At 51.8% G+C, this 25,755-nt stretch overlaps 1 protein-coding gene across 3 annotated transcripts in view; it reads right to left on the minus strand.

Moving 5' to 3' along the window:
• Nucleotides 1-6,046: 6,046 nt before the first annotated feature.
• Zbtb7c (zinc finger and BTB domain containing 7C) overlaps nt 6,047-25,755 on the minus strand; it is a 241,222-nt gene continuing 221,513 nt past the window's right edge. For all 3 annotated transcript variants that reach the window (XM_041639289.1, XM_041639288.1, XM_041639287.1), the window contains exons 3-4: nt 13,813-15,036; nt 6,047-8,475 (exon numbers count right to left, since the gene is read on the minus strand). In XM_041639289.1, coding sequence (XP_041495223.1) covers nt 7,824-8,475; nt 13,813-15,020 — 1,860 coding nt within the window. In that variant the 5' untranslated portion in view covers nt 15,021-15,036 and the 3' untranslated portion in view covers nt 6,047-7,823. The remainder of the gene's footprint in view (nt 8,476-13,812; nt 15,037-25,755) is intronic.

Here is a 25,755-nt window from a genome sequence, read left to right on the forward strand (position 1 = left end):
ATTCTTAGACGTGACTGCTTTGCACAGGTGATGTGAATTTGCATTGGCCTCGATGGATGACCTTGCTGTCTGTGGTTTTCCTGCTGCCCCAGCCTTTCTTTCTCAGATCATTTTATTCTCGATGAATAATTCCCTGGTATCTGCTCAGCATGCTCTAGGGATTACTTTTTTCTCTTTTGATGTCTGATATGAATCTACCTCAACTTCACTTGAGGAATATATTTTATTGGGAAGGTATTTGGGAAGATAAAATTCTAAGTGGGAGCAGGCAATGTGGGCATGTGCCTGTCATTCCAGTCCTAGGGAGGCTAAAGTAGGAGGATTGAAAATTCTAGACCATTGTATTGGCAAGTTTTATGTCAACTTGACACAAGCTAGAGAGTCATCAGATAGGAAGGAACCTCACCTGAGAGCTGTGGGCAAGCCAGTAGGGCATTTTCTCAATTAATGATTGAGGAGGGAGGGCCCAGCCCATTGTGGATTCCATAAGAAGGCAGGCTGAGCAAGCCATGGGGAGCAGCCAGTAAGCAGCACCCTCCATGGCCTCTGCATCAGCTCCTGCCTCCAGGATCCGGCCCTGTTTGAGTTCCTGTTCTGACTTCCTTTGGTGATGAACGGCAATATAGTAGTACAAGCAGAATAAACCTTTCCTTCCCAACTTACTTTTTGGTCATAGTGTTTCATTGCAGCAATAAAAACCCTAACTAAGATACCAGGTCTGTGCTATATAGTGAGGTCCTTTCTTAAAAACAAAAACACAAACAAAAATATCCCCTAACCTGAGCTGGCTGCTGGGTTTTACAGAGCTATGAAGGCATTAGTTTGTTGGTGGCTGGCTACTGAATTCTTGCTACCTAAACTACTTAATTCCTACTTGACACCAGAGTCTCTTGTCTGTATTACGGTTGCTTCCTTTTCCCTGTGGGTGTTTCAGAGACTTGTCCTGTGGTTGTCTGCAGTATATGTGCACCTAGTGATGGATGTGTGTTCTCATCGCTCCTGGGCTGCTCAGGATTTCTCACGTCCTTATCTAGTTCTGGGTGCCTCTCCGTGGTCACTTCTCACTTCTTCCTTTCCTCCTCTTGTGTGAGGGTATAAGGTACGTACATGCTAATTTTTTTCAGGATATTCTTTAAACATCATGTATTTATCTGTTTGTGTATGTTTGCCTAAGTTTATATATACTACATGCATGCAGGAACCCATGGAGGCCAGAAGAGGGCGCCCACAAAATTGAAGTTTCAGGCAGTTGTGAGTTGCCCGGTAGGTGCTAGACCAGACCTGGGTCCTCTGCCAGACTGCTGAGTGCTCTTAACCTTTGAGCCCTCTCCCCAGCTCCTTAGCACATACCTTTTGTCTCTTCTGATCTTGCGTATGCCTTCTGTTCCTCAGAATCTGCCTTTTAGCCACACATTTTCTTCTCTGTGTTTTCCTGTTCATTAATCTCCCTTTAGCTGACTGTGACCTGCTGCTAAGCCCATTCACTGAAATCTTAATTTCTTATATTGCAGTTGCAGGTTGATCCTTTCTTTAATGCTTCTAAGTTTCTGCCCAAATTCTCTATCTCATTTAATTCCAAGAATATATTAATCATGATTTTTCTAAAGTATAGTTTCTAGTCATTTCCACACACTCGAGCCTGCTTTGGTCTGCTGCATGAAAGAGTGTGACTAGCGACACCCTGGAGGCTGTAAGAGAAGCCAGACTGTCAAAATAACAGAAAATGAGACTTCCTTACAGTTGAACAAGGTCAGGGAAAGTATGGAATCTTCTAGAAATGTAAAGTGTTGGAGAATGGAGTATGAGTGCAGGACAGAGATGAGGGAAATCACCTCTGCCTGGTCCAGCTCCTTCAGAACATTTTACCTGAAGCAAGACTGTAAATGCCTACTGCCCCCGCCAGATTTCTGTAACCCCCAGTTTTCCTACAGACTTATGTGGTCACCATGGTTTGGTCCAAATCCTGAACATTCACAGGACCTGGGAAAAAAGAGCAAAGGAGTCCACATAGTGAGCTTGCTGAGTAGCTCATGCTGGTCTTGAACTCTCGGTCTTCCTGCCTCACTGCCCCGGGTGGTGACAACCAGGCCTGACTTAAAATATTTGAATGTGTTAGTTACACCAACAGGCTGCTTATGGAGGTGTTTTGTCTTCTCATGTAGGCAGATAGACCTTCAGAAATACTCAAAAGCCAGGCTCAGGTTCGAATGCCCAGGAGCCTCCAAGTTCTGGGACAGATGCAGGGATGAGGAGAGCCCCAGCCCGTGGTCAATGTCAACCCTGGCTCTGTCAGATACCGTGAGCAGCCTTGCACACCAAGCTCTGTGTATCCCTCTCCCCCACCCTGGTAAACAGCTGCCAGCTAGCCCTTGGCACAGGTTGTCTGATATAGGGAATGTGACTTTGAAGAGAGCTGGAGTGGTTGAATGTGGAGGCTTCTCAGACTTTGTCACCTTAGAGGGAAGGGCCTGGGATGACAGGACCGCCTCCTCAGCCACGTCTGAGGAACAGTGAGGTGTGTGGATCGCCCCAGCCTTGCTACCCAGAGCTCACAGCTGAGACAGTGGTGAATGAGGCTGCTAGGGCTGTGGCAAACATTTGGTGAGACTTGCAGAGGGCTGAGGAGCCAGGAGACAAACAGCAGTGAGCGTTGTCTAATTAGAAGATCATTTCTGGTAGCCTTGCCTATTCTGGCCCCTGACTTCCACAGAGAGGGCTCAGTGATCAGGGAGTGGGTAAGCCAGGACTGCTCTTGTCTGTGTCAAAGTTCGCCATGAAGCCTTGTCCCCCACCATGGGTCAGCTGAGCCTTAGGTTTCTTGTGAGTCAGAAACAGCATGGGATCGTGGCATGTTTTGAAACCACTCAGCACTGACAAGACTGATGTTTGGGGAACATCAGTTGTTGGCTGGTCTTCAGAACCCCTGAATCCTAGAAGGACCAGAAGAAACTCCCTTAGATTTCTTGGCGTGTGGCAGGAGCAGTGCCGGCAATGGACAGCAGGGGGAGCTTGAGAGCCACGGCAGCGCCTCCAGCATCCAGCCTGAAATAAACTCCTTTATTAAGCTTGTAGCTGCCACCGCTTATGAATAGCCTCAGTTGCTCAGTCTTAGGGCCCTGGAGTAAAGGGGAGGAGAGCACGGGGGCTGAGAGTGGGGGTATCACTGATCACCAAACTTCACTGCAGAACCGTCCCAGGATATTCCTGTTTCCACTGCTCAACAGGCAACCGCTGCATACCCTCCCTAGAGTCCCAGCCAAGATCCTGGCCAAGGCCTCAGGCTCAGCTCCTGTGTTCTCCACAAAGTCCCAACTCTCTACTAGACCCCCAGAGCAAATGTCACCCCGAAAGCCCTTGGTCCCTAGTGTGCCCCTCTCTGCTTGAGAGATCTGAGAGGGCCACCGGGAGGGAAGTGTTCAAGAGGGAAGGGAGAGGATGGAGAAAGTCCTGGGGACAGGTGACCAACCAAGGTGACAGCGTGCGGGCCCAATCACCTTGTCACTCATGTTTCTCCAGCCCCAACTTGTAGGGTACCAGCAGAGTAGAGTGATGTCCCAGCAAACCTGGACCAAGCAGGTTTCTTTTGCAGGGTACTACTCTCCGTGGCAGTTGTCCTTCTGTGTGCTACCGTGGCTTACCAACTAGATGGAAGGGGCTGAAGGGAAGCTGGAGCTTTTTCCTCCCCTGCTGATTCTCCACCCCACCATCCCTGTAAGTCATGGTGCCAGGTTCAGAGCCCACTCCTCACAAGTAGCCTCATTCCTCTCGGGATAACTCCAGATTCAGGAAGCTAACTTCTGTTTGGACACCTAGACTCTTCCTTATTGGCTCATGCTGGCCAAGCTCTCGAGAAACAGCTCTTCCATCCAGTGCAGCCCCGGGGCCTGTTCTGGTACTTTCTCTACATTTTCTCCTCCAGCTGATGGTGCATGCTCCTTGGCTTGTTCTCAGAGGACTCACCCTGCTTCCTTCCATCCCTGAAGGCCCTTGGCCGCCAACACACTAGCTCTCTTGGTGCTATCGGGCCTGAATGGGCAGCTGAGCCTGGGGCGCCATGGAATCCCCACATGGTCAGGCTAGAAGATTTTACTTCCAGGAGGAAGGAGTCCACTGGGCCCTACTCCCTACTCCGGCTCCATCATGATTTATATCCGTTAGTAGACAACGACTCCATGAAGAAGGCAGAACAATCCCAGAATGCCCGAATCCCTGGGAACACGTAGCCTATGCTCTTGCCCTCAGCTGTGAACTGACCTCTCAGTGATGCAGGGTAGCCAAGAAACTTTTGATGTCACTAGCCAATTCTGTGAAGTAAGCCATTTGCCTGGCAAATAGAGTGGATATTATTTGTGTGCTAAGATAAATGCCTACATGTAACAGAGTGTAGAGGTGTAAATTGTGGCTGCCAGGGGACTTCAGAAGCTCTCTACCCTTGCAGGAAGGACGTTAGGTTAGTTCTTTAGCTTTAGCCTCCTGTCGGGAAGGCTGGGTGGGGTCCTCTGCTGAACGCTGTTTGGGTAGAGAACATGGGAACGTTCCTTTATTCCTAGGGTCCTGAAGGTCAGAACCAGAGTGGGGAAGTGATCAGTCTGGGACTACACAGCTCAGAGGAGAAGGGATTCAAACCCAGACCCGATCCTTCCCCTGTCCTGGGAACTGCTGCACAGAAAGCGCCTACCCCATCCACAAAGAGCTCTGGGTTAACCTTTAGTTTGTCCATAATGCAGTCGACTGAAAGAATCTGAGACCTGGGTCTGTGGTCTGAACAGGGGAGAATTCGTCCCATGACGAGCATATCCCTTCTCCCCGGCAGGATCCAGAGTCTCTGCTTGGAAAAGGCTTGGGTGAAGGGCAGTAGAGAAGCCGGAATCCTCAGCAGGGAGAGGGAGGTACAAGAACAGCAGGACAACAAGACTGGCTGGAGGCTACTGGGCCAGAATCCAGAGAGCTGGTAGGACCAGATGCACGGCCACAGCCAGCATCCTCAGGATGGCCCCCCATCATATACCACAGGCTCCATCCGTACATGCTTGTGTGTACACATCCACCTTGTGCTCAGACTCTGGTGCCTGGAGAACTGAGTCCTGGTCTTTCTCTCCACCCCCAACCCCTGGGATGAGGATGTCAGTGGAAAGTCAGTCTGAACCATGACATTAGACAAACCAAGCTCACTTTTCCTCTAAACACTTCAGGTCTGAAGGCTGAGGCAAGAGGAGGGTCAGTAAGTTCAAGGCTAGTGAATGCCTTCCTCAAAAAACAAAGCAACCTCCCTCACTAGCCTTCAAGGAATTTGAGCCAAAAGAGATGGTTCAGCAATTGGTCCAGAGGACCTGGGTTTGATTCGGAACACCCACACGGCAGCTCACAACCATCTTTAACTCTCGTTCCAGGGGATCCAGTGCCCTCTTCTGGCTTCCATGGGTACCAGGTATGCACACGGTACACAGACATGCATGTAGGCAAAACTCATACACATAGAAAAAACTTTTTTTTTTTCAAAAAAAGAGTCAAAGGTTTGTGTTTTGTAAATGTCTTTGACATTCAAGTTGCCCCGCCCTGTGGTCTAAACTGTAAGCAAGGAACTTCTGTAGACTGTCCTGTGACCTTCGGGTGGCCACCTCTCACAGGCATGCCACTCTCTATAGCATTCAGTCAATACCAGTTCATATCATTTAATAAATAGGCCAGAAAATTAGCTGAGCATTTCTGGGCAGGATGCAGCGTGCAACCAAAGTCATGGAAGATTGTCCCTTGAATCACTAAGGCAAACTGTTGTGTGTCGTTATACATAGAGGCGTCACATAAAAAGAGTCATAAATAGAAAAAATTCCAAAGTTCTCCCACAGACAGACAGGGACGTCAGAAACATAAAAATAAAAATAATAAAGAAATTAAAACAGAACACGCCCGTCCCTCCCCCACAGCCCATTTGTTTCAAGTGCTCGATGATACAGTACTCCACATCTTTGGATATTTTACAATGTACAACTCCAAGCTGCAGCCCAGAAGGCAAACGGACAAACGACAAAAGGAACTGAAGCGGGCATCTGAAAAAGGGAATTTATAAGAAGTCGTTACCTTTACAAAATAAAAACCAGAGCCTGACACCACTGCCTTCCCCTGGGCTCCTCTGCTGCCTGAGTCTGGTTCCGCTGCTGTCCCCCGGCTGATGGGACCGAGAGTGCATATTGGCAGATGGGTCCAGAAACAAGTCTGAGCTGTGACAGGGATCTGAGAGGCGGCAGCCCCAGCAGGTGACTGACGAGGATGAGGTATCTGAGGAAAATCCACCCGATGGACTGTGGTCTGGTGGTGCCGGCAGTCCACGGCCTCTCTTGGGAGCTTCCGGAGGGACAGAGTCTTCTGTCTTCTCTGGCCTTTTTGTTTGTGTTTGTACAGGATAAAGCCAAGGCGATCAATACAGGAAGAACTGAGTCTCATGTACCCACAGCACAGGGCTCTGGAACTCCAGGCCTAAGCCTTCCAAACAGGCAGATTCTTCTCTCTGGGATCTCAAGAAACCAATGCCATACTTTCTTGATATGGGCCAGCAAAATTGTCTAGCTACGACCAACCCCAGAGCCAGGCGACTGTGACCTGCTACTCAGAGGGCACCACAACCCAAAGGTTTCCCTTTGGTGAAATATAGATCAGCGACTCAAGCACAGTAGAAGGATGTCACCAGCAAACCCCAGGCCTGGAGACACCCCCCCGCCCCCGCAATGAACCAAACAGATGAGCCCTGGATGGCTAGGTGCCACGACACTTGCAGGGATGGGGGAGGCATGTAGGTGATGACTGTTAGGAGCTGGCCCCATCCCTCGAGTGTTAACTCAAGGAGACTGAACTCCAGAGGGCATGTGGGGGTGGGCAAATGCTCTGCCCAGGGGTATCCAGATATGACTGTGGCCTGCGAGTAAATGGGACAGAATTTGGGGTTCCTGGAGTTGCCTCTGGGTATTGAAAGCCATGAACCTATCTTTCTATGTCGTCCCTATCTAGTTTTGCCAGGTCTCACCTGAAGTGCTGATTTTCACGTGGAGCGATGGAACCAAGTCCTGTCAGATAGACTGTCTCCCGGTGACTCCCAGGGTGCTAAACGTCTACCTGTCTGGGGACATTGTTTCTAGGAACAGGTGTGACTACATATGGAGGAGAGGGAGGGGAATGTGACCACCCCCTTTCACAGCAGGGTGACTCTGAGGCACAGAGGGTTGACCTGCCCACGGTCACAGGACAAGCCAATTTGAAATGGGCTTGCTCTACGCCAGCTTCTAGCTGCAGGAGGCTTTTCTGCCCAGTGCGATGGTCTTTCCCAGTGGCTGGAAAGCATTGCTCAATTGGATCCGGGACCTCTAAGCTGAAACCTGACTGGGATGAAAGCAGGGGTGGGAGGGACTCCCCCATAGGGCAGTATGGCTCAACCAAGGCGCCTGGCCAGGACACGGTCCTCATGCTGGATTCCCCTGGCTTGCCTTCTGGCAGAGAGCTCCCCTCCTCACAGCCCCATACTGGAGCACAATGCTCCCGGCACCAGCGTGGAGACTTCTGAGACAAGACACCCTGTGTGTTTCTATGTGAATCAGAGTCGGCCAGGGAGAGGTAGGGTCTCCCAACCCTTAGGAAAGAGATGTCCAGCTCCGACTCCAGCAAAAGGGAGGCGATGCTCTCACAGAACAGGCAAAGAGCAACGTAGCTAAAATGTATTTTCTTATTTTCCCTTTGTGTTTGCAAACTAGAAAGTTCAGATCCCCTGGGTGGGGCAGGGCGGGCCTTAGAGGAACTTGAGACAGGGTCTGGGACTGGTGTGGACCAGGACCAGCCTAATTATTGGCTTCAGACATGGAGGCCACGTGGTTGAGACCAGTGAGCCCAGGCAGGCTGGCCAGGCCTGTGGCCCAGGGGTCGGGCAGTGGGAAGTAGGGCCGTGTGGCGGCCACGTTCTCCGCCAGTGCCAGGGCCAGGAGGCCACCTGCGTTCCTCTCGGCCTCCAGCTGCGCATGTCCAAACAGCTTCATCTGCGTCTCCTCGAACTGCCGCTCCAGCTCCTGCAGGCTCAGGGCGCCCTTGGGTGCCGCTAGGAAGTGCTTGGCAGGGCTGGGGCCCGGGAGGCACACTGCTGCGCCACCCAGGTGGCCCCCCACGTCGCCCAGCGTGGGTGGCATCACGAAGGCGGCCTTTTCGGGCGTGGGACCACCTGGCCCGAAGAGCAGGCTGGCGGCCCTCCAGGCGGCGGGCTTACGGCCGCGCCGGGGCCGTGCCATGCGGCAACTCTGTCGCTTGATGTGGCGGTGCAGGTGGTCGGAACGCGTGAAGCTCTTGTAGCAGAATTCGCACTGGTAGGGCCTCACGCCCGTGTGGATGCGCATGTGATTCTTGAGGTCGTAGTTGTGCACGAACTTGGCGTTGCAGTGAATGCACAGGTAGGGCCGTTCCCCCGTGTGTTTGCGCATGTGGATCTTCAGCTTGTCCTGCCTGCAACACAGAAGCCAGGATTTAGTCCATGAGTGGGATGCAGGTGCCCACTCTTCACGTTGTTTCCTACTTTGGAACGGGCTTCCTGTATCCATGCTGCCAATCCAGGAGCGGGGCTCGTTTTAAAATCGACCTCCAACTTCTGCCCGAGCATCTGCCTCACCTCTGGATTAAAGCAGGACAGAGTCGTCTCCTGAAAGACATCCCGCCACTCCCTTTACACAGGTTCTAAGTGAGAATCTCCCATTGATTTTTAGGGGCCGGCCTCACATCCTGGAAGACAGTCTTGCTGGAGAGAGAGGTCAGCAATCTGGTCTCAGTCCTTTCATGGTGAAGGGCCTCCTGAAGCAGGATGCCCTTGGACCTCTGCCCCCAGGTCCACACCAGCCCTTGTCCTCCGCAGTCTTCTGGAGACTCCAGAAGCCTAGCACACCTGGCTGAGAGCACCTCGGTGTGGTTTCTCACCTAAGCCCCAGGCTCTGCTCTTTGCAGAGGGTTCAGGGTTTCTCAAAGAACCAGGTGCAGTAACAATGTAGCCTGATCTGGGGTAGAGCTCTGGGGTTAGAAGCGTTATTCAGAGGGAAGGCAATGGGACCGGGTGGGGCTCCAGCTGCAGCCTCGCCATCCACTTGCTGGGTGACCTGAGGTGAGTTAGGTAAACTCCCTAGGCAAAGCTGAAGCTAGGGTCAGACTCAGGGTGTGCTTGAGTGGGCGGAAGTTCAAGGCCCTCCTGGGAGTCCTGAAATGAAAGCACAGCTTCCAGTTTTGTTGTCTAAGGTCTGAGCACCCAGGACACCAGTATAGGGAGCATTTTGGACTGACTGGGGCGCAGAGCTGGGGCGGGCTGTAGCATGTCCTTCTTGGCTCATGCTCCAGTTCTCCCAAAGTGGCTGGAGGCCAGGTGCACTGTGCGCCGTCTCCACCACCTCTCGCAGGTGGGGCTTGGGTGGTGCCTCTGCTCTAATTCCAGGTTGGGCTTTGAGGTCAGAGCAGATGTGGGAGTCCAAGGAGCCCTCCCTAAAAATGTCCAGCTTTAATCCTGGACTGCAGGGTTTCTTCTGGCCACTAGAGGTCGCATGGGATCGCATTTAGAAAATAGTTTGCAGGGGAGGGGGTGCAAGGAAAAAGATAGTTGCTGTGGGCGCTGTTGTGTGTGTGTGTGTGTGTGTGTGTGTGTGTACACCACATGTGCAGAGTCAGCCCTCCCTCTGTGCTCCCTGGGGCTGAGATCCTCAGAGGTGGGAAGTGGGACTAGCAGGGGAGGCAGGGAAGAAAGGGGTGTGGTACTCCAAGTGTCTTCAGGCCAGACTTTCCTCTCTTCTACAACCTCCAACAACCCTGGCCTGCACAGTTACCTGCTGTGACTTCCCAGCCACCAGCAGCATATGCCCAGTGGTATCTGCCACCTAAGTGGCTGAGTGTTCAGTATGAAGGGGACCCAGGGAACACTTGGCTAGTGGATCTCTCCTGAGCAAGCATGAGAGTCATTACCAAGACCCGAGACACCCGTGAGCTGAACACCCCCTTTAAGGTAGGTCCCCTGAGGGACAAAGAGAGAGTGACAACAGAAGGCAAGGCCTCGTATGTCCAAGGTCCTGGGTTCAATTCTCAGCACTGGAGGAAGAAAGAACAAATCTAAACCCAAGCCCCGAACCAGACAAGAGTTAGCTGCTCTTCTGGTTGGTGGTCTCACACCTGGCTGCATGTCTCCCGCTGTGGGAGATTGAGATTCACACTTGCATGTCTATGGCCCTGCAAGGCCCTGCATTTGCTGGCAAGGGAGGACACCTGTTTAGTGGTGGCATGGATGTGCTATTTCCCGTCAAGGGCCTCCCTCCAAGTGTGCACACAGAAGTGTCTCCCCATGCTAGGAGCCAGAAAACACATGTGCACGGACACACACGTCCTGGTGTGTGAGGGAAGGGACACACGATAAGGGACAGCCTCCACGCCAATCATCACTATGGCTGTGTGCTCACAGTGGACCGTCTATCCCTCCTGGTCTCTCTGAAACCATTAAAGACCAACCCTCCAGGCACCGAGGGCAGAGACAGCAGCAATGGGCCCACAGCTCCCTTGCTTCTGCTATTTGTATGGAATCTGGGAAACTGGCAGCAGCCTTAGGGAATACCTGCTTTATGACTTCGAGTGACACCTTGGGAAGCATGGCCTGGTGATGGCAGGAGATTGGGTAAGGGCACACAGCTGGGCAGAGGTCCAACTGGTCCAACCCTAGGCCTCCTGATGATCCTGATGACCACCCGAAGCTCTTTCCAAAGTGCTATGACCTGCAAGTTGAGGAGCCTGGTGGTCACTCCTTTGTTGACTGATTAGTGACGAGAACTCCTCAGTCTCTCAGAACACAATGTTTTCTAATATTGATTTGTGTGTGTGTGTGTGTGTGTGTGTGTGTGTACATGTCTGCACACAAATGTGTGCATGTCTGGATGATCCTTCCTCTGATATTGTGAGCATGTGGAGGCCAGAGGACACCTTTTTGGGAGCCAGTTTCTCCTCTTCTATCATGTGGATTCCGAGGAGCAAACTCAGTTTCTCAGTACCAAGGGGTGGCTTAGCTTGCGGGAACTCTGGGAATTACAGTTCTGGAGGCAGCCACCCTGTTGAAGAACCTCTGCATGGGGAGGAGGGGAAGGTGTAATGACTGGTGGCCAGGGACCTCAGCCCCAAAACAAATCCTCATGGAAAGGCTGTAGGGGAACTGGCTACAGAGAGGATCACAGGAAAATCTCACCCTGGCAGGTCAAGGCCAGGGCATTGGATGGATGGCTTTTGGCTGGGCAGGAAAGGATTCTTTCAGGGCAGCTCTGGGGAGGGCAGCAAGCAAAGGCCCGGTGGTTCTGAAGAATGTGACTGGGAGTCTCAGTCCATGTGAGAAAGTCCCCGATGGGAGTCTGGATTCCAGCAACATCTCCTCTGCAGTTCCTGCCCCTGACCTTGGAGAGCAGCTCCCAAAGCCTGTCTGATCTTGTTCAGAAGGGTCAGGGGAGTGGGAACCAAGAGAGGGGAGGTGAGATGGGGGCTGGAATGTAGTTGCTACAAACAGGCCTCCAGCCCAGATGGCTGTCATCTTGCATAGGAGGAGGAGTAACTCCAGGGCAGGCAGGGTTGGAGCCTGATAACCAGAAACTCTAGGGCTGAGCTGACCTGGAGGGATAGGAGGACTGAACACACAGAGGCCACACAAAGTGGCCTCCAGGAATTTGTTGGGAGGGAACATTCTGGAATTTCATTCTTCTATAAAAAACAGCATTGTTGCCTGAACCCAGGAATCTCCCCTGGAGATCGCGCTTGTGTCTGGAGGGCTGTAAGTCTGTTTGTAGGGACTGAACAAGTCTAACGTTTTTGCTAGGAGAGGCAGGGCCTGTAGTCTGGCCTAGACCTGCAGAGACACCCCCCCCCCCGAGAGAAGGCTGTCTTGTGAGAGATGAGAGGGAGAGGCAGCAAGGAAGGAAGAAGAGGACTTGGGATCCTAGTAGCTCAATGTGGGGAACCCTGCGCTCCTCGAAGGGAGGGTTGTTCCCTTGGTCATTCTGCCCAGGGACAGGCACAGGAAGCTAGGGCAGAAGAACATAGTAGGACTGGGAACCAACAGCTCACAGGCTTTGACACCTTCCCCTGGGGACCAGACTCTCAGGCAGGAACAAAGACCCTGCAGAAGGTGGGGGAATCCACTTGAGCTTAGCTTCCTGTGAACTCTGGCTTATCTCTCTGTTGCTCCACGCTTTAGCTAAGCCTTTCCCAGGTGTTAGGCCAGCTGGCCCTGTGGAGCCCAGTGAATTCAGGGGAAGAGAGGAGCGGCGTTAGGGACAGTGTAACTCAACAGGATTTCAGTATGCTGGGACATATCGGGGACAGCCAGGGGAAGTTGGATCTGGGAGTTTGGATTCCAGCTGCCCAGGGAGATAACGTCCGGATCTCAGGGCTGCTGTGGCAATCGGCCAAGAGGAAGCACACACAACTGGGGAAGACTGTCCCTCTAAGCACCCTGGAAGAATCCAGGACAGATTCTCCTGTGGTTTCCTTCCCCAAAGTAGCTTGGAAACCCTCAGTGTTGTCCCTCAGTGCGGTCACCAGATTCCCTGCCTCACCATTTCAGCAAAGCCACGATCACCTGAACACATCTCTCAAGCCCTTCCTCAGCTATTTCAAATAGAGTTTCCTGCCACCCACGACAGCAGCCCCTGTCACTTTCTAGGATTCGCCTTGTTTTCTCCTGAAAGAGGCACATTTAATAGGGTGACATGGTGCAGGACTCAAAAGTTCACGCCATCTATGGAGGCCAAGGCTTTATGTTCCCTGTGAAAACCCAAAGGAATAAAATTCCAAGAAGCGCTGTTAGAATAAATGGGTCTGTTAAGACAAGTCCTTTAAACCCACAGTGACAGTGGGAAAGGGCCTAGTTCGGTAAACCATGGCTGTACGGCGGCAGCAATAGGCTTTGTCACACAAGTCACACTGAAATGGCGCGAGGGCCACTCATCAGAACGATTCCACTGTGGCCTCTAGCTGAGAAGATCTGTCTTATACAGGGACACTGATGGTGGCAACAGGCCATACAAAAAAGTAGCCTTTGAAACCTAGCCGGGCATAGTTGTGAATCCATTTCCCCCTCGCTCCCCCCCTCCCCCCGCCTATTGGTTTTGATTACAAAAGTCATGGCCCAAAACAGTACGTAACACACATTTGCTGAATGGGATGATGTTCCTGAAAGATGACAGGCTTACGATGTGATGATTTCAGATCGCAAGCTATCCTCTGGCAATGTGGAGAAATAGGAAGGAACCTGATAAGAGGCCCGTCATGTCAGGAGGATGGAAAGGGTCCATGCGGGCCTCTGCAGTCTCCTATGTGTAGACTTCACTGTCGCAGAAGCCCTGGCATCCCAGTCCCACCTCTGGGACTGTCCAGCTGCACCTACGAGCAGCCAGCTAGCCAGGGGCAGAGTCTGGGAAACACTGGCTCCAAGCACACAGAAACCACTTCACTACAGTTTGCTGCTGTTCCTATGGAGTGCAGGGCCCACCTGTCATGGGCCCTGCCTAGCTCCTGGGTTCTTCTTCCCAGCATAGCCCTGCTCCGACCTGTTTTTATGTCTCGGGCTTTATCCTAACACCATATTTGAAAAAAAAAAAAACACAAGAGTTTAGTTCCTAAAACGGGGTTGAAATCATTGCACCAAGTAGTGCCTAGCATCATGCTGAGCAATGAGCCGGGCGTGTGCTCTCCCTCCCTTGGCCTCTGCACTCCTCTCTACCCTTCGCCCACAGCCTCCGGTCCCTCGCCCCCTGCTGCCCGCTGTCTCCCGCGGCTGCGCACCTGGTGAAGCGGACCTCGCAGATGCTGCACATGTACGGCTTCTCCCCGGTGTGGGTCCTCATGTGCCGGGGCAGCTTCCCGGCCCCCATGATGACCTTGTGGCAAATGGGGCACTGCTGAGAGGCCTTGGGCTTCAGCTTGCGCTCCTCCACCAGCGGCCAGGGTGGGAAGAGGCTCCCCAGGTGGGTGGCACTCAGGAAGTTGAGATAGGCACCGTAGTCATTCTCTGTCTTGATGGGGCCCAGGGGCCCACCAGGCAGGTCAGGAAACATGTCCTTGAAGAAATCGCTAGGGAAGGGAGGGGGCGGGGGCGGGCCTAGCTCCTCCTTCTCCTCCTCCTTGATTTTGCGGTTCTTGATGACTAGATCCAGTGGCCCACTGTCCATGGGCTGCTCGGGCAGCTGAGCAAAGGCACCAAAGTCCCCTGGCCAGAGGTGTGGGAAGAATTCTGGGGCAAACGGAGATAAGGAGGGTCTTCTGTCAGGGATGTTGGCTTTGGGGTACAAGTTCTCCCTCAGTAGAGATTCAATGGAGAAGTCCCGTATCACTCCCAGATGGCCAGGGCTGCCAGGCTGGAAGGCGTCGGGGAAGTCCCTGGGTGTGTCTGAATAGTCCTTCTCTGTGAGATGGTCCGCCTTGGAGGGGCTTTGGGGGCAGTTGATGTCCTGGGGGTCAGGCAAGTTTTCTTGGTCAGCAAAGTCCTCTGTGTCATCCTCCTCCTCCTCCTCTTCCTCCTCTTCCTCCTCCTCTTCATCCTCCTCATCATCGTCATCTTCGTCATCGTCCTCCTCCTCCTTGTCCTCCTCACCACCGTTGCCGCCGGGCTCCATGATCTCCAGGCACACATTCACGATGCATTGGATCTCCAGCATCCTGGCAGCATTGAGGATGTGCTTGACGTTGGAGGCGGTGATGGTGAGTGTGGAGGTGTAGGCAAACTCCAGGATGGCGGCTAGAGCCTCTGGCTGGACAAAGTCAATCTCATAGACATAGGGCTGGCTGGCCAGGCTGCCGGCCGTGAAGAGCTTCTTGAAATACTTGCTGCATGCAGCCAACACCGAGCGGTGCGTTCGGTACTCCTGCTCCTGAACCACCAGCAGTACGTCGCACAGCAGCCCCGCATGCCGCTGCTCGTTGAGACTGCACAGCACCTCACTGCTGTGGTTGGGGAAAGGGATGCCGATAAGTTCATCAATGTCATTGGCCATGTTCTCAGCCAGAGCCCTGCAGGGACACACAGAAAGGGAGATCAGTTAATGGGCGCGGCTGGTTGAGGACCAAGCCCTACCTGTAAGTCACAACCCAGCTCAGGCTGGGGTTCCTGCACCTTAAGACCCTTGGAGTCAGCACCTTACCAGGCGGTGCACATCCCTGCTTAGGAAAAGCCGCCGAAACCTCTGTGGGCGTAATTTGCAGAATTCTGCTTTGTTAATACGGACTTGGAGAATGCTGGGATGATGGACATCACGAACGTAGGGGTGGGAACCTCTGCATGGTGGCATTCTGCTCTCACATGGGACTGCTTGGTGCTTCTGCTGAGGGATGCTCACAAGGCCCCCGCTGGTGAAGCATTCTCATGTTTTACAGAAGCTACCAGAAGCCTCAACTCAACTTGGTGGTCCTGAACAGGGGCACAGTAGCATAGTTTGCCCCCTGAGCTTGCTGCTGGCTTTTACTATGCCTGACGGAGTTTCTTTCATTTGCCTTCAGCAATTCTTTCCCTAGCATCCCATATGTATATGTGAGCCGTTTCTCTTGTAAGCAGGTATTTAAGGTCAATACAGATGTAGCACTTTGTTGATTACTTTCTCATGTCTGTCGGTTGACCTCACAGCCCTTTAAAGCCTGCAGGAGACAGTTGGCCGAGGCTTCCTGACAGTATGGATGGCCCCTGACTGACGATGATCTGATATAGGGACTTCTGATTTTATAATAATGCAAAGGGCACTCATACAGTCATTCTGTTTACCTCTTCTAGTACAACAATTCAACAAGCTATGAGATATTTGGTATTTTTATTATAAACTTGGTTTGCATTCAGTGATTTGGCTTAGCACAGGCGAATGTAGGTGCTCTGAGAACGTCCAAGGCAGGCTTTGGCAGAAGGTCAAGCATATTAAATACACTTTAAATTTAAAATAATGATTATTACTGTGTTTGTGTGCGTCGGTGTGCATGCCACGAGTTTACGTGGAGGTCAGAGGACAATTACGTTGTCTCCCTTTCTACTTTTATGTGGTTCCAGGCTAAAATGAAAAATAGCTACCATTGCAAAAGCAGATAAGGCTGGGAAGAAAATGGGTTACTCACACACTGCTAGGGAAGGCAGAATGGTCCACCCCGTCTGCAAAGCACTGCGAGTGTTTTTAAAGAGTTAGCTACGCAACAACCACTTGATCTGGCAGAGGCACATTTGCCCCAGAGTAAAACCAAGGGAAAACCGAGAGTGAGTCTGGTGATCGCCCTGAACCGGAACCCACACGGATATTCTTCATTAGGTGGGCGGCTGGGCATACTCTAGAGTGTCAGATCCTCCGCGCCCCACTCAGCAGTGAAACGGAGCTCTCTGATACTTGGCTACACTCGGCAGGCAGCTTGGATGCGTCTCCAGGGAGTCTTAAGGACTGCACAGAGCCAATCCCCAAACACAGGCTTCCTGTATAGCACCCTTGAAACCACCACTTCACAGAAGCGGAGAATGGGTGAAGGGTGCCAGCAGCAAGTAGGGGGTACTGGTGGGAGGAGAGGGAGTGTGGCTATAAAGGAACACTAGCAGGGTGGACCCTGTGTGCCGGAACTGTTCTGTGTCCATAGAGGTCAGTATATTGGATGCCTTGAAAATGGTTTTGAAAGTGGACCAGGATGGGAAGCCACGGGAAGGGTACAGTGGAGTCCTTTATATGATCTCTTACAAGCATGTGCGAAAGGATCCCCAAAGAAAAATTTAATTTAAAAAAGCATAGGAAACAATCTAGGACTGTCTATGTGGCCAAATAGTAGGTGTGTCCCTCAAGGCCACCCTGCTTTAGGAAGGTGGATTTGTGGGCAGTTTGGATGGTGTCTGCAGGGCAGGGTCTCTGAGACATGGGTTAGAATGGGGGCCTCAAGGCTGTGCTGTATGTAAGTCTAACCACGTGGAGGTACGTTTAGTGTGACCTTCTGTGTACCAGCAAGGGGAACTGAGGACACCTGTCCCAGAGTCCCAGCTCCCTTCTTCAGATATTGAGGATCGTGAGAACATTGGAAGGCCAAGAGAGGACCATCTGGCTCGAGCTTAACCACGGGTTTCTCGGATGAGGACTCAGGCCCCGTATCTTTCCTCAGGCCTTGGCTTTCCTCTGAGTGTTATCGTGACTTCTGTGTCACCGATGAAGAGTACCGAGCATGCAAAGACAATCACACAGATGAGGGAGGTGCCAAAATCTGCACTGGCAGCTTGGCTTCCCCTGGTCTGTGTTAGCCACATGTGCCTGCCTCAGGCAGCAAAGGTAACCACACATGCGCAGGATCTCTTACTGCCACATTCAGAGACGGCAGGGATATTTGAAATGGAGGGAAACCCCGGGGATGGCAGGGATGAGTGGTGCCGCCTTCTAGGGAGGCTGGGCAGGCTGGAACAGCTTCAGGAGCATGGGCCCCTTCAGAATCTGCCTTTCTCACAGTCTAGGGGAGGGGCTTCTTCATGATCCCTGGGAAGAAACCTGCTAGCTCTCCAGGCAGCCTCCCAGCTCTTTCCCATGGTTCTTTCCAGGTAGTTTTGGCAAAGCTCTGCCAGGGAAAGAGTAAAACAGATAGGAGATGAGGCTTGAAGCTTCATCAGGCTTTCCAAGCCCCCCCTTTTTTATAGAGTCCTCTGTAACCCACACTGGCTTTGACTTTGAATTCTCCAGCTTCCACCTCTCAAGTACTGGGACCACAGACACGTTCTGCTATGCCCAGTTTTATGGAGTACGAGGGGTTGACTCCAGGGCTGTGTGCACGCTAAGCAAGCGCTCTGTCAATTGAACCACCATTGATTCACCTTTGGACACAGCTGTGTTGTAGTATTTCAAGAGGATTCGGGCCGGTGTGGCTGACATTTGACCTCTGAATGAGGTCATGAAAGATACAGCTGTTTCAGCTTTGTTTTCTTGGCTGCTCTAGGAAGGAAGCCATGGTGGGAAGATGCTCAAACAGCACCATGAAGTGGGCCATATGGCAAGGAACTGAGGCTTCCGGTCGCTGCCAGCGCTACCTGACAGCCACACAAGTGAGCCAACTTGAGAGCGGCCTTTCCAGTCCTCCCTCAGACCTTCTACCATGGCAGCCCCGGTGACATTTTGACTGTGCACAGCCTCATGGGAGATAGAACCAGAGCCACTCCTGAAGCCATGACCCACAGAAGATGAAAAACAGTAAGCCTTCACACACCATAGCCTCTCTGTTTCAGAGTTGTTTGCTACATAGACAACTGATCGAGGAGCCCTGTTTGCGTTACAGACGTTCTATGTCTGGGACTTTTATTCTGATGTTTTCTGGTAGAGGACGATTGTACGTGTCAGCGTCAAGAAGTCCATGGGAGAGTGAATTTACCGAGGAACTGATACCTTGTTCTCATTCCCACAAAGCCACCCTAGGAGTAATTGGGCCCTGAGCCTCAGAAGGATGCACAGTCTTTCCTCTAAGTGAAAGCCAAGGTCGGTAGGATGCTGGAGAACGAGCAGCTAGAGAGAACCACAGTTCCCTGTCCACTAAAGACCTACACTATTACATTTAGTAGTGCTTGGAAATGCTCCTCAAGTTCTTTGCCATTTCAGGACACAGCCAGTCTTGCAAATGTTTCATGCATACTTGAAAAATCTTATGCTGTCTAGGTTTAGGCACTAATTATTATTTAATTCTTTCCCCCTTTTTTTGTTTTGTTTTGTGGCTCTGTTAAGAACTGAACCAGGGCCTGGGACATGCTGGGAAAGGGCTCTATCACTGAGTTACATTTCTGGCCCTACAAAATGTTCTGCATTCATAGTAATATTGTATATAATAGGTAAATATGTGATAAAATGCATAGGAATATCCCGCACAATAATTGGAGATTTATCACTTTCTAATACAGTGTTATTAAATTCTGCCTTATCTGTTCGAAGACTATTTTTTGGTCATATAAATTCATCAGTTCTCAGGGAGAATAGCCTCCTCCGCCCTCTTAGAGGAGCCAGAACCTGTGACCAGGTAATACTGCTGTGTCTCACAGTGTGGTGAGCTGGTCCAAGCCCCCAGCCTGCCACGTTTTCTCACGATGCCTCCTTTGGGATCTGGAATCATGAAGAGGAAGCTATGGTTATGTGGCTGTAGGAGGCCTCTCCACCTCTCCTTGTGTCATTGGATGGCTACGAAGAGATCTGCTAATAGACATGACCGTGAAAACCTTGGGAAGGGGTCACCAGGCTGGTGACCTCAGCGCTAAGGCTGCTATTCTGTCAGCCGCTTCTTTCTGTGTTTTGGTTCCTGACCTCTGCTCCACTCCAGGAAGGGATGGAATCGTGGTAGCTTAGGGATATTATTCTAGACAGAAGACTAACCTCAGGGTGAGGACAGGGAGGGGAACACCATCTTCAGGAAGCAGATAGAGCCCCTTACCCCCCCCCCCATCTTATGTCTGTTCGCTGCCTCTTTGGGAAGAAGCATCTGGGAGCTTCACCTGGAGACCCTGAAATCCCCAGGCCTTGGGACAGCAGTGTCCCAGAGTGGATGCCTCCTTCCCCCTCTTTCCTGCCTTAGCTTTGCATCCCTTCCCTCTGTTCCCTTGACCCGAGCCAGGGTGAAGACCAAAGCCAAGAATAACACCCAGGGAAAGCAAACACACGTGCATGCAAACTCCCAGCCACAAGCAGAGGCTTGATAAGGACTGTAAGCTTCCAGTGGGAAGGAAATGGCAAAGATGATTAGGAATAAAGGGCACAGGAGAGAGTGGGAGGGGAGCTCGGGCATGGAGGAAAGAGGAAATCAGGTATGATCACCATTCCAGAGAGCACCAGGCCTAACTTCGCAGGCCCTTGCTCTCTGCTCCAATGGAGGTTCCTGGAATTCAGGTGGGTCCAAATAACCGGTATTCAACTACCAAGTGAATGCTTATTCTTTCAGAGGGAGAACCGTGCTTCCTAGGCTCCTTTCCAAAAGGCCGAAAGCATCCCTGGTAGCCAGCACTGACCGTCACAGGTACCACTGCTAACATTATCCAGTGTCTGCCATATCTGAATCATCGCACCTCTAGCCCTTCCTCAGCTGCACAGTGGCTACAGGTGTGTGCTCTTAGCATCATTCAAATGCCCAGGTAAAGGAGCGGCTGCACAGGTAAAGGGAGAGATGAGCCCAAGGCCACACAGGTGGCAGCATGATCTGAACCTGGGCATGTTGCAAGTGCATGCCTTTGTCCTTTGCCATGCTTCTGCCTACCACATCTAGTTGGGAGACAGAGAAATCTGCGCTCTTCTCTCTGAAGGGCGGCTGTCTCTTGCCCAACAGTTTGAGACCTGAGGGATGTGCATTAGATGGCTGAGACCCACACTTGTAGGGAGCTAACGGTAGAGATAGGAGGCTCAGAGCCCTGTGAAAGCGAGAGGCATGGAAAGAAAGGCATGGGACCCTGTGGGTGAATGAGCAGGATCTTTCCAGGATCCAGGCCTTATCTAAGCACTGGGGGATGGAGGGGTTTTATGGTACCCCAAAATAACCTACTTCATCTGAATCTGGAAGGTTTTGGACTTCTAGAATTCCTTCCAAAAATGTGTTTAACCTCGATCCTGAGGTTCTCGGCCAGCTTGTTCTTAGAGGAGTCCAATACCAGGAGCTCACTGGGCTCTGAGTTGGCCTGGTCTAACTTACATCATGGCTCTATGGCAGATAGGTTCTAGGACTTCAACTCTCCTCCTGGAGTGGTTTCCTCCCACAAGACAGATTGCTGTGAGGACCCCAAGGATGCGCACCTGCCTTCTGGAGCATTGCCAGTCTTCTGCCAGTGCCAGCACAGTGGAATCCAGGAAGGACAAATGCCCCAAACAGGGGTCTTGGCCAGATGGGACCAGAAGCCAACATACCTGCATAGCTTTGTAGAGGCCTATTCCCTTAAGGCACCTCCTGACAAGATTGAGAACAGCCTCCGTGAGTGCCCACACCCTTCCCAGCATGCAGCAGGCCCCATAACCTATCTCTTGTTCCAGGGATTCCTAAACCAACAAGGCAGGCAGGGCTTAGAGAAACATGTCCATTTTATAGACGATGAAAATAAGGCACACATGGGCACTTAGGCCAAGGAGCACACAGAAAATTTAGCTTCCGAGAGAACCAGAAGTGGGGTACTTTAATGCATAAGCATGTATGACCCCCATTAAACTGTGATAGCGAACAGAGGACCCTTGTCGGTATTCTCGGAAAGGCTCACACTGCACCCACTGCTACGCTTGGTTCGCTCATTTTGGAAATGGGGAAGTGTGTGTGCAGATCCAACGGCTTGGTGTAAGGGAACAAGCTGGCCTAGGGCAGCAGCAACGCTGAGTTTAGAGACCCCAAGATGACGTGTAGGGCAGACTCTGTTGCTTCTATGTCTGAATCATCCCGATTCACCAAGCCACGGCTGGGGAGATTCTGCATGAAGAGATCAGCTTAGCCTGTGTGTGTGTGTGTGTGTGTGTGTGTGTGTGTGTGTGTGTGGTGGGGGGAGACTCAAGAGCTCCCACCCCTAACTGAAGAGCTTTGACAGATGCTGGCTGTGGGAGGCGGATAGCTCTTCTTCAGGGTGCCGCTCCTGGTAGGTTAACCATGCTCTAGTGGATAGCCCTACACCCATGCGTTTATGGGCAACACACATTGGACTTGGTGAATGATTTTTAAAAAGAAGGGGACACAAAGTTGGGAGGGAATGGGCTCTAGAAAGAGTTAGAAGAGGAATGGAGGGGATATGATAAATATGTATTATCATTCATATATGACAGTCTCAAAGAATCAAACCACTATATTAAAGTTAAAAAATTGAAAGATTGGCTCAGGGAAACAGAGGAGATAGTGCAGATGTCATTAATGGAGGTGGGGCAGCCTCAACATTCTGCCTGGAAACACGTGACACTTGAGCACAGCCGTGTCTGCCACTTAAGATATCTTTTTTTTTTATTGATTCTAGTCACATTTTCTATTGGTATTGTGATCCCCATTTGATAGGACTTGAGAACCACTCAGCTAGAAAACAGTGAAGTACCATTGTTTTCTTGTCCTCCGTGGCTGCCTCCGTGGTGTGACTTTAAGAACAATTCTGTTACTAGGATCTGCAAGGCAAGTGCTTCCCCCAAGGGCTGCTCAGCTCAGCAAATCCAGGGTGCAGGATCATGTTTCCCTCTGTCAAAATCCCTAGGCATGTGGCCCAGCCAGCAGGTTTCCTTTACGCACCCTCCCCATACCCCCCTTTCCCCCTGGTCTCCAGCCCCTAGCTCCTCCATGCCTGGAGCATGAAGGCCACCTGGTGGGATTAGCGACTGTAGTGCAGGGGATGGGTGCCCTGGAGGTAGGTGGACTACAGGCTTCCTCTGTAGACCCACGGATGACTTTGGACAGTGACGAATGTGTCCTTTGAGCAGGTCTTTACTCTCCATGGTCTTCAGGAACTTAAGTAGGTAGTGGACTAGGTGGGAAGGAGGATGGGGAATCCTGGCTCAAGCCATCTGTCCTGGGTATGCCTCACCCTGTCTCTGGGAGATTCCCCAAGCAGGGTGGCTACACCCCTTAGCCCCAGGATGCCCCTGAGCCTCTGATGCTCCAGAGGCTGGGGCCAGACATGTGGGTTGGGAGACTGGGCAGGGTTACTTCAACTTCTATTCTGTGCCCCACCTGTTGCAAGCACCCTGGGCAGAGTGCCCACACTGGGTGAAGCCAGCCACACCTGCTCTGCCACCTTGCCAGGACATGCCTAGAGTCAGCAGCCCCCAGCTCAGCTAGGCTCATACATTCCCTGAGGGATTCTCTGCAGTGGGCTCGGAGGTTTCTTCCATGCAAAGACAAAGCCATGCACATTTCCTTACGAGCCTTCCCTTCGTTTACTACTATACACGCCTTTCCCCCTTGCATGCCCAGGGCTATAGTAGAGGCAAGCCCTGGGAATCAGGTGCTACAGGGCTTCCATCCCAACCATAAGCAGGTCTCATATGAAGTCCTTGGGTTTACCTCCCGGGACAGGCACTCAAACCTTGTTTCATGTTCTCTGTTAACACCAGTTATAGATTGTTGAGAATCACACAAGAGAGCCTTGGCATAGTCACAATTCCTATGGATTTTCCTGGGACCTCTTTGGATGGAGGATTATTTTCTGATAAGACCTGTAAGTTCCTGTAATCCTTGCACTTGGGAGGTGGAGGGGAGAGGATCTCAGGTTCTAGGCCGGTTTGCATTGCACTGGGCATTCAAGCCAGTGTGCAGTCCTGCCTCAAGAAGAGAAAAGGAGGTAGCGACGGAGATAGAGATGAGGGTGACTGAGGAGAAATAGACGCATGTAAGGTCAGAGAACTAATGAACGCTAACAGAGATCACAGACCTCTGGGCTCTGTCCGCTGTGTCACGCCGTACCTCCCGTCAATCCATACTCCACCATCACCACCTCCTGCTCCGCCTCCCCACTGCCTTGCCTTGCGTATCAAGTGGTCCCCCTTCAAACTGAGCTTTTATTATTATTATTAATTATTATTATTATTATTCAGCCTTTACTGATTACAGGGTAGGGTAGGGTGGAGGGGGACACTTGTTTTCGTTTTCTTTGAGAGAAAGTGCACGCTGATTTCTTTACGTCTGGAATAAAGAACTCGCTACTTGCTCTTATTACAGGTGACTTCCTGAGCCAGAAATCTCTCCGGGAGGCTTTTTAAGCCTTATTAAGTTACAGGAAATGCAGATAATGAAATAAATCACCCACATCTATGAATATTCCCAGCTCGTCCCGGCTGTGTGGCACTCACCCATCCCAGGATACTTTCCTGTCTGTTCTAGCAGGCTGTGCAGCTGTCCAGCTGGCTGGACCTAGGAACACCACTCCCCTCTGCCACCTCTGAAGACAGAAGAGACAGCAGTGGCAGAGCAGAGGAAGTGAGAGAGACTGAGGAGGCGGGGTTACAAGTCCAGCTGTGCACTTAGCGGAAAAGCACCCAATCCCTTTTGGGAAGGGACCACAGTTAATAATCCCAGATCAGCTCTGCAGAAGATTAATGCTGTGACTTTGGACCAGACAAGTCCCCCTTGAAGCTCCAGCTTCTGTGTTGATCTGGGAGGTTGTGAGGTGCAGGTTTCCCATTCACTCGGCAGCCCAGGGGCGCCCTCCAGATAACCCACCTTTTTGTTTACAAGATGGAGTCTTTCATTCCAAAGTCATGAGCAGCTCAGCTCTAGATGTGGGATTGATGGTGGTGATGGAGTGTTTCTGTGCTCGAGTGTGCGTTTCCTGAGTTTGCCCTTTCTCTCACCCTAGGACTTTTAGGAACGCAGGCAGGCCACACAAAGCTGTAAAGTGTGAACACACATGGGACATTCAGATGAGGGCACCTGCACAGTCAAGGCGGGTATCATTACACCACACTACATCTGGGGCTCCAGAAGTGCTGTAAAGACTAGCTACATCCCTTCCTCTGCCTGGAGGAAGGGTGGGGAAGCACACTCTGGGTGTGTCTTCTCTTCATGGTGGCCAAGGGTGGCTGCTGGACTGGGGAAGCTGCTTTCAATGGGCAAACGTTTGGTGAGAACAAGACCAAGGGTGTGGGTCGAGGCGCAGATGGGGGCAACATCCAGACCCCATGCTGACTGCAGATGTGAATGGTAGGGGAGTATTTTGGGAAACAGGGTTTTATTCAGAGGCTCCTCCCACTTCCATTGAATCCAACGGATGACCAGGACGTATCCTGTGCCTGCTTGGTGCTGGTCATATACTTGGGGTCTCGGCTCATCCTTACCAAAACCTCTTTAAGGTAATTACTGTCACCATGGCCGTCTTTGTTCAAGTGAGGCACTGCAGACAAGCTGGGACTTTAAGACAGGTGGCGAGGCTCTGCATTTCCTATGCAGGTGGCCAGGCTGCCTCTCCATGCTGGGGTTTTAGGCAGAGAGTAGGGACCCTGCCAGGGAGCCATATCAGAGGCATGAAGCTCTCAGGTAGCCATGACTTGGAACAGGGAAGTGGAACATTCTAGAAGGGGGGAAAGCACAAGCAAGGTGAGGCACAGAGGCAGAGTAAGGACGTGCAGACTGGAACAGCAGGCACTCTGGAGAGTTCTGTGTGCAAAGTGGAAAGCGGGGGGCTCAGGAACACACAGGTCTAGGCAGAAGAATTTGGACAGCCATGGGCCAGTACAGCAAGAGTCAGCATGGGAAAGTGAAGGAGGGGGTGAGGGGATCCTCCAAACATCTGGACTCTGTTAAAGAGGCCACAGAAGGTTCTGGAGAGCAGGGATGTGGCTGGCACTGCGCTGCGCTTGAGGAAGGGATGGGCGACAGGCCGGCAGGGGGAGGGAAGGGCAGCCAAACACAGAGCCGTCTTCCCGCCCAGGCAGCTGCTCCCATCCCATTACTCACAGCCTTAGGAACCTGCCCTTCCCTTGCCCTGGACCTCATGCAGGATCTGGTCAGGGAGTGCCCCTTCGGTGGCAACAGCCGTGGGAGGAAGGAGGGCAGAATCACGGCCCCAGCCTGCCACAGGTGCGAGATGTCTTGGTTACACCTCGTCTCTTGGAAAACACTCCTGCCCCCTGCTATTGTCATCTCAATTTTGAGACAAGACCCAAATGAGAGGTGAAACTGGACAGTTGTAAGATCCAACCCTGCCTGTGTTTTCCAAAGGAAGTGAAACCTCAGATTTGCCTCCAAACTTGCATTTTTCTTCTAAGTAAATGCCCTCTACCACGAGAACCGCCTAGTATTTGGCCAGGAAAGAACACACTGGAA

The sequence above is a fragment of the Microtus oregoni genome, unplaced genomic scaffold, assembly GCF_018167655.1.
Source record: "Microtus oregoni isolate MIOR12 unplaced genomic scaffold, Mior012 000057F_ref0000458, whole genome shotgun sequence".
In the NCBI taxonomy this organism is placed as follows: domain Eukaryota; kingdom Metazoa; phylum Chordata; class Mammalia; order Rodentia; family Cricetidae; genus Microtus; species Microtus oregoni.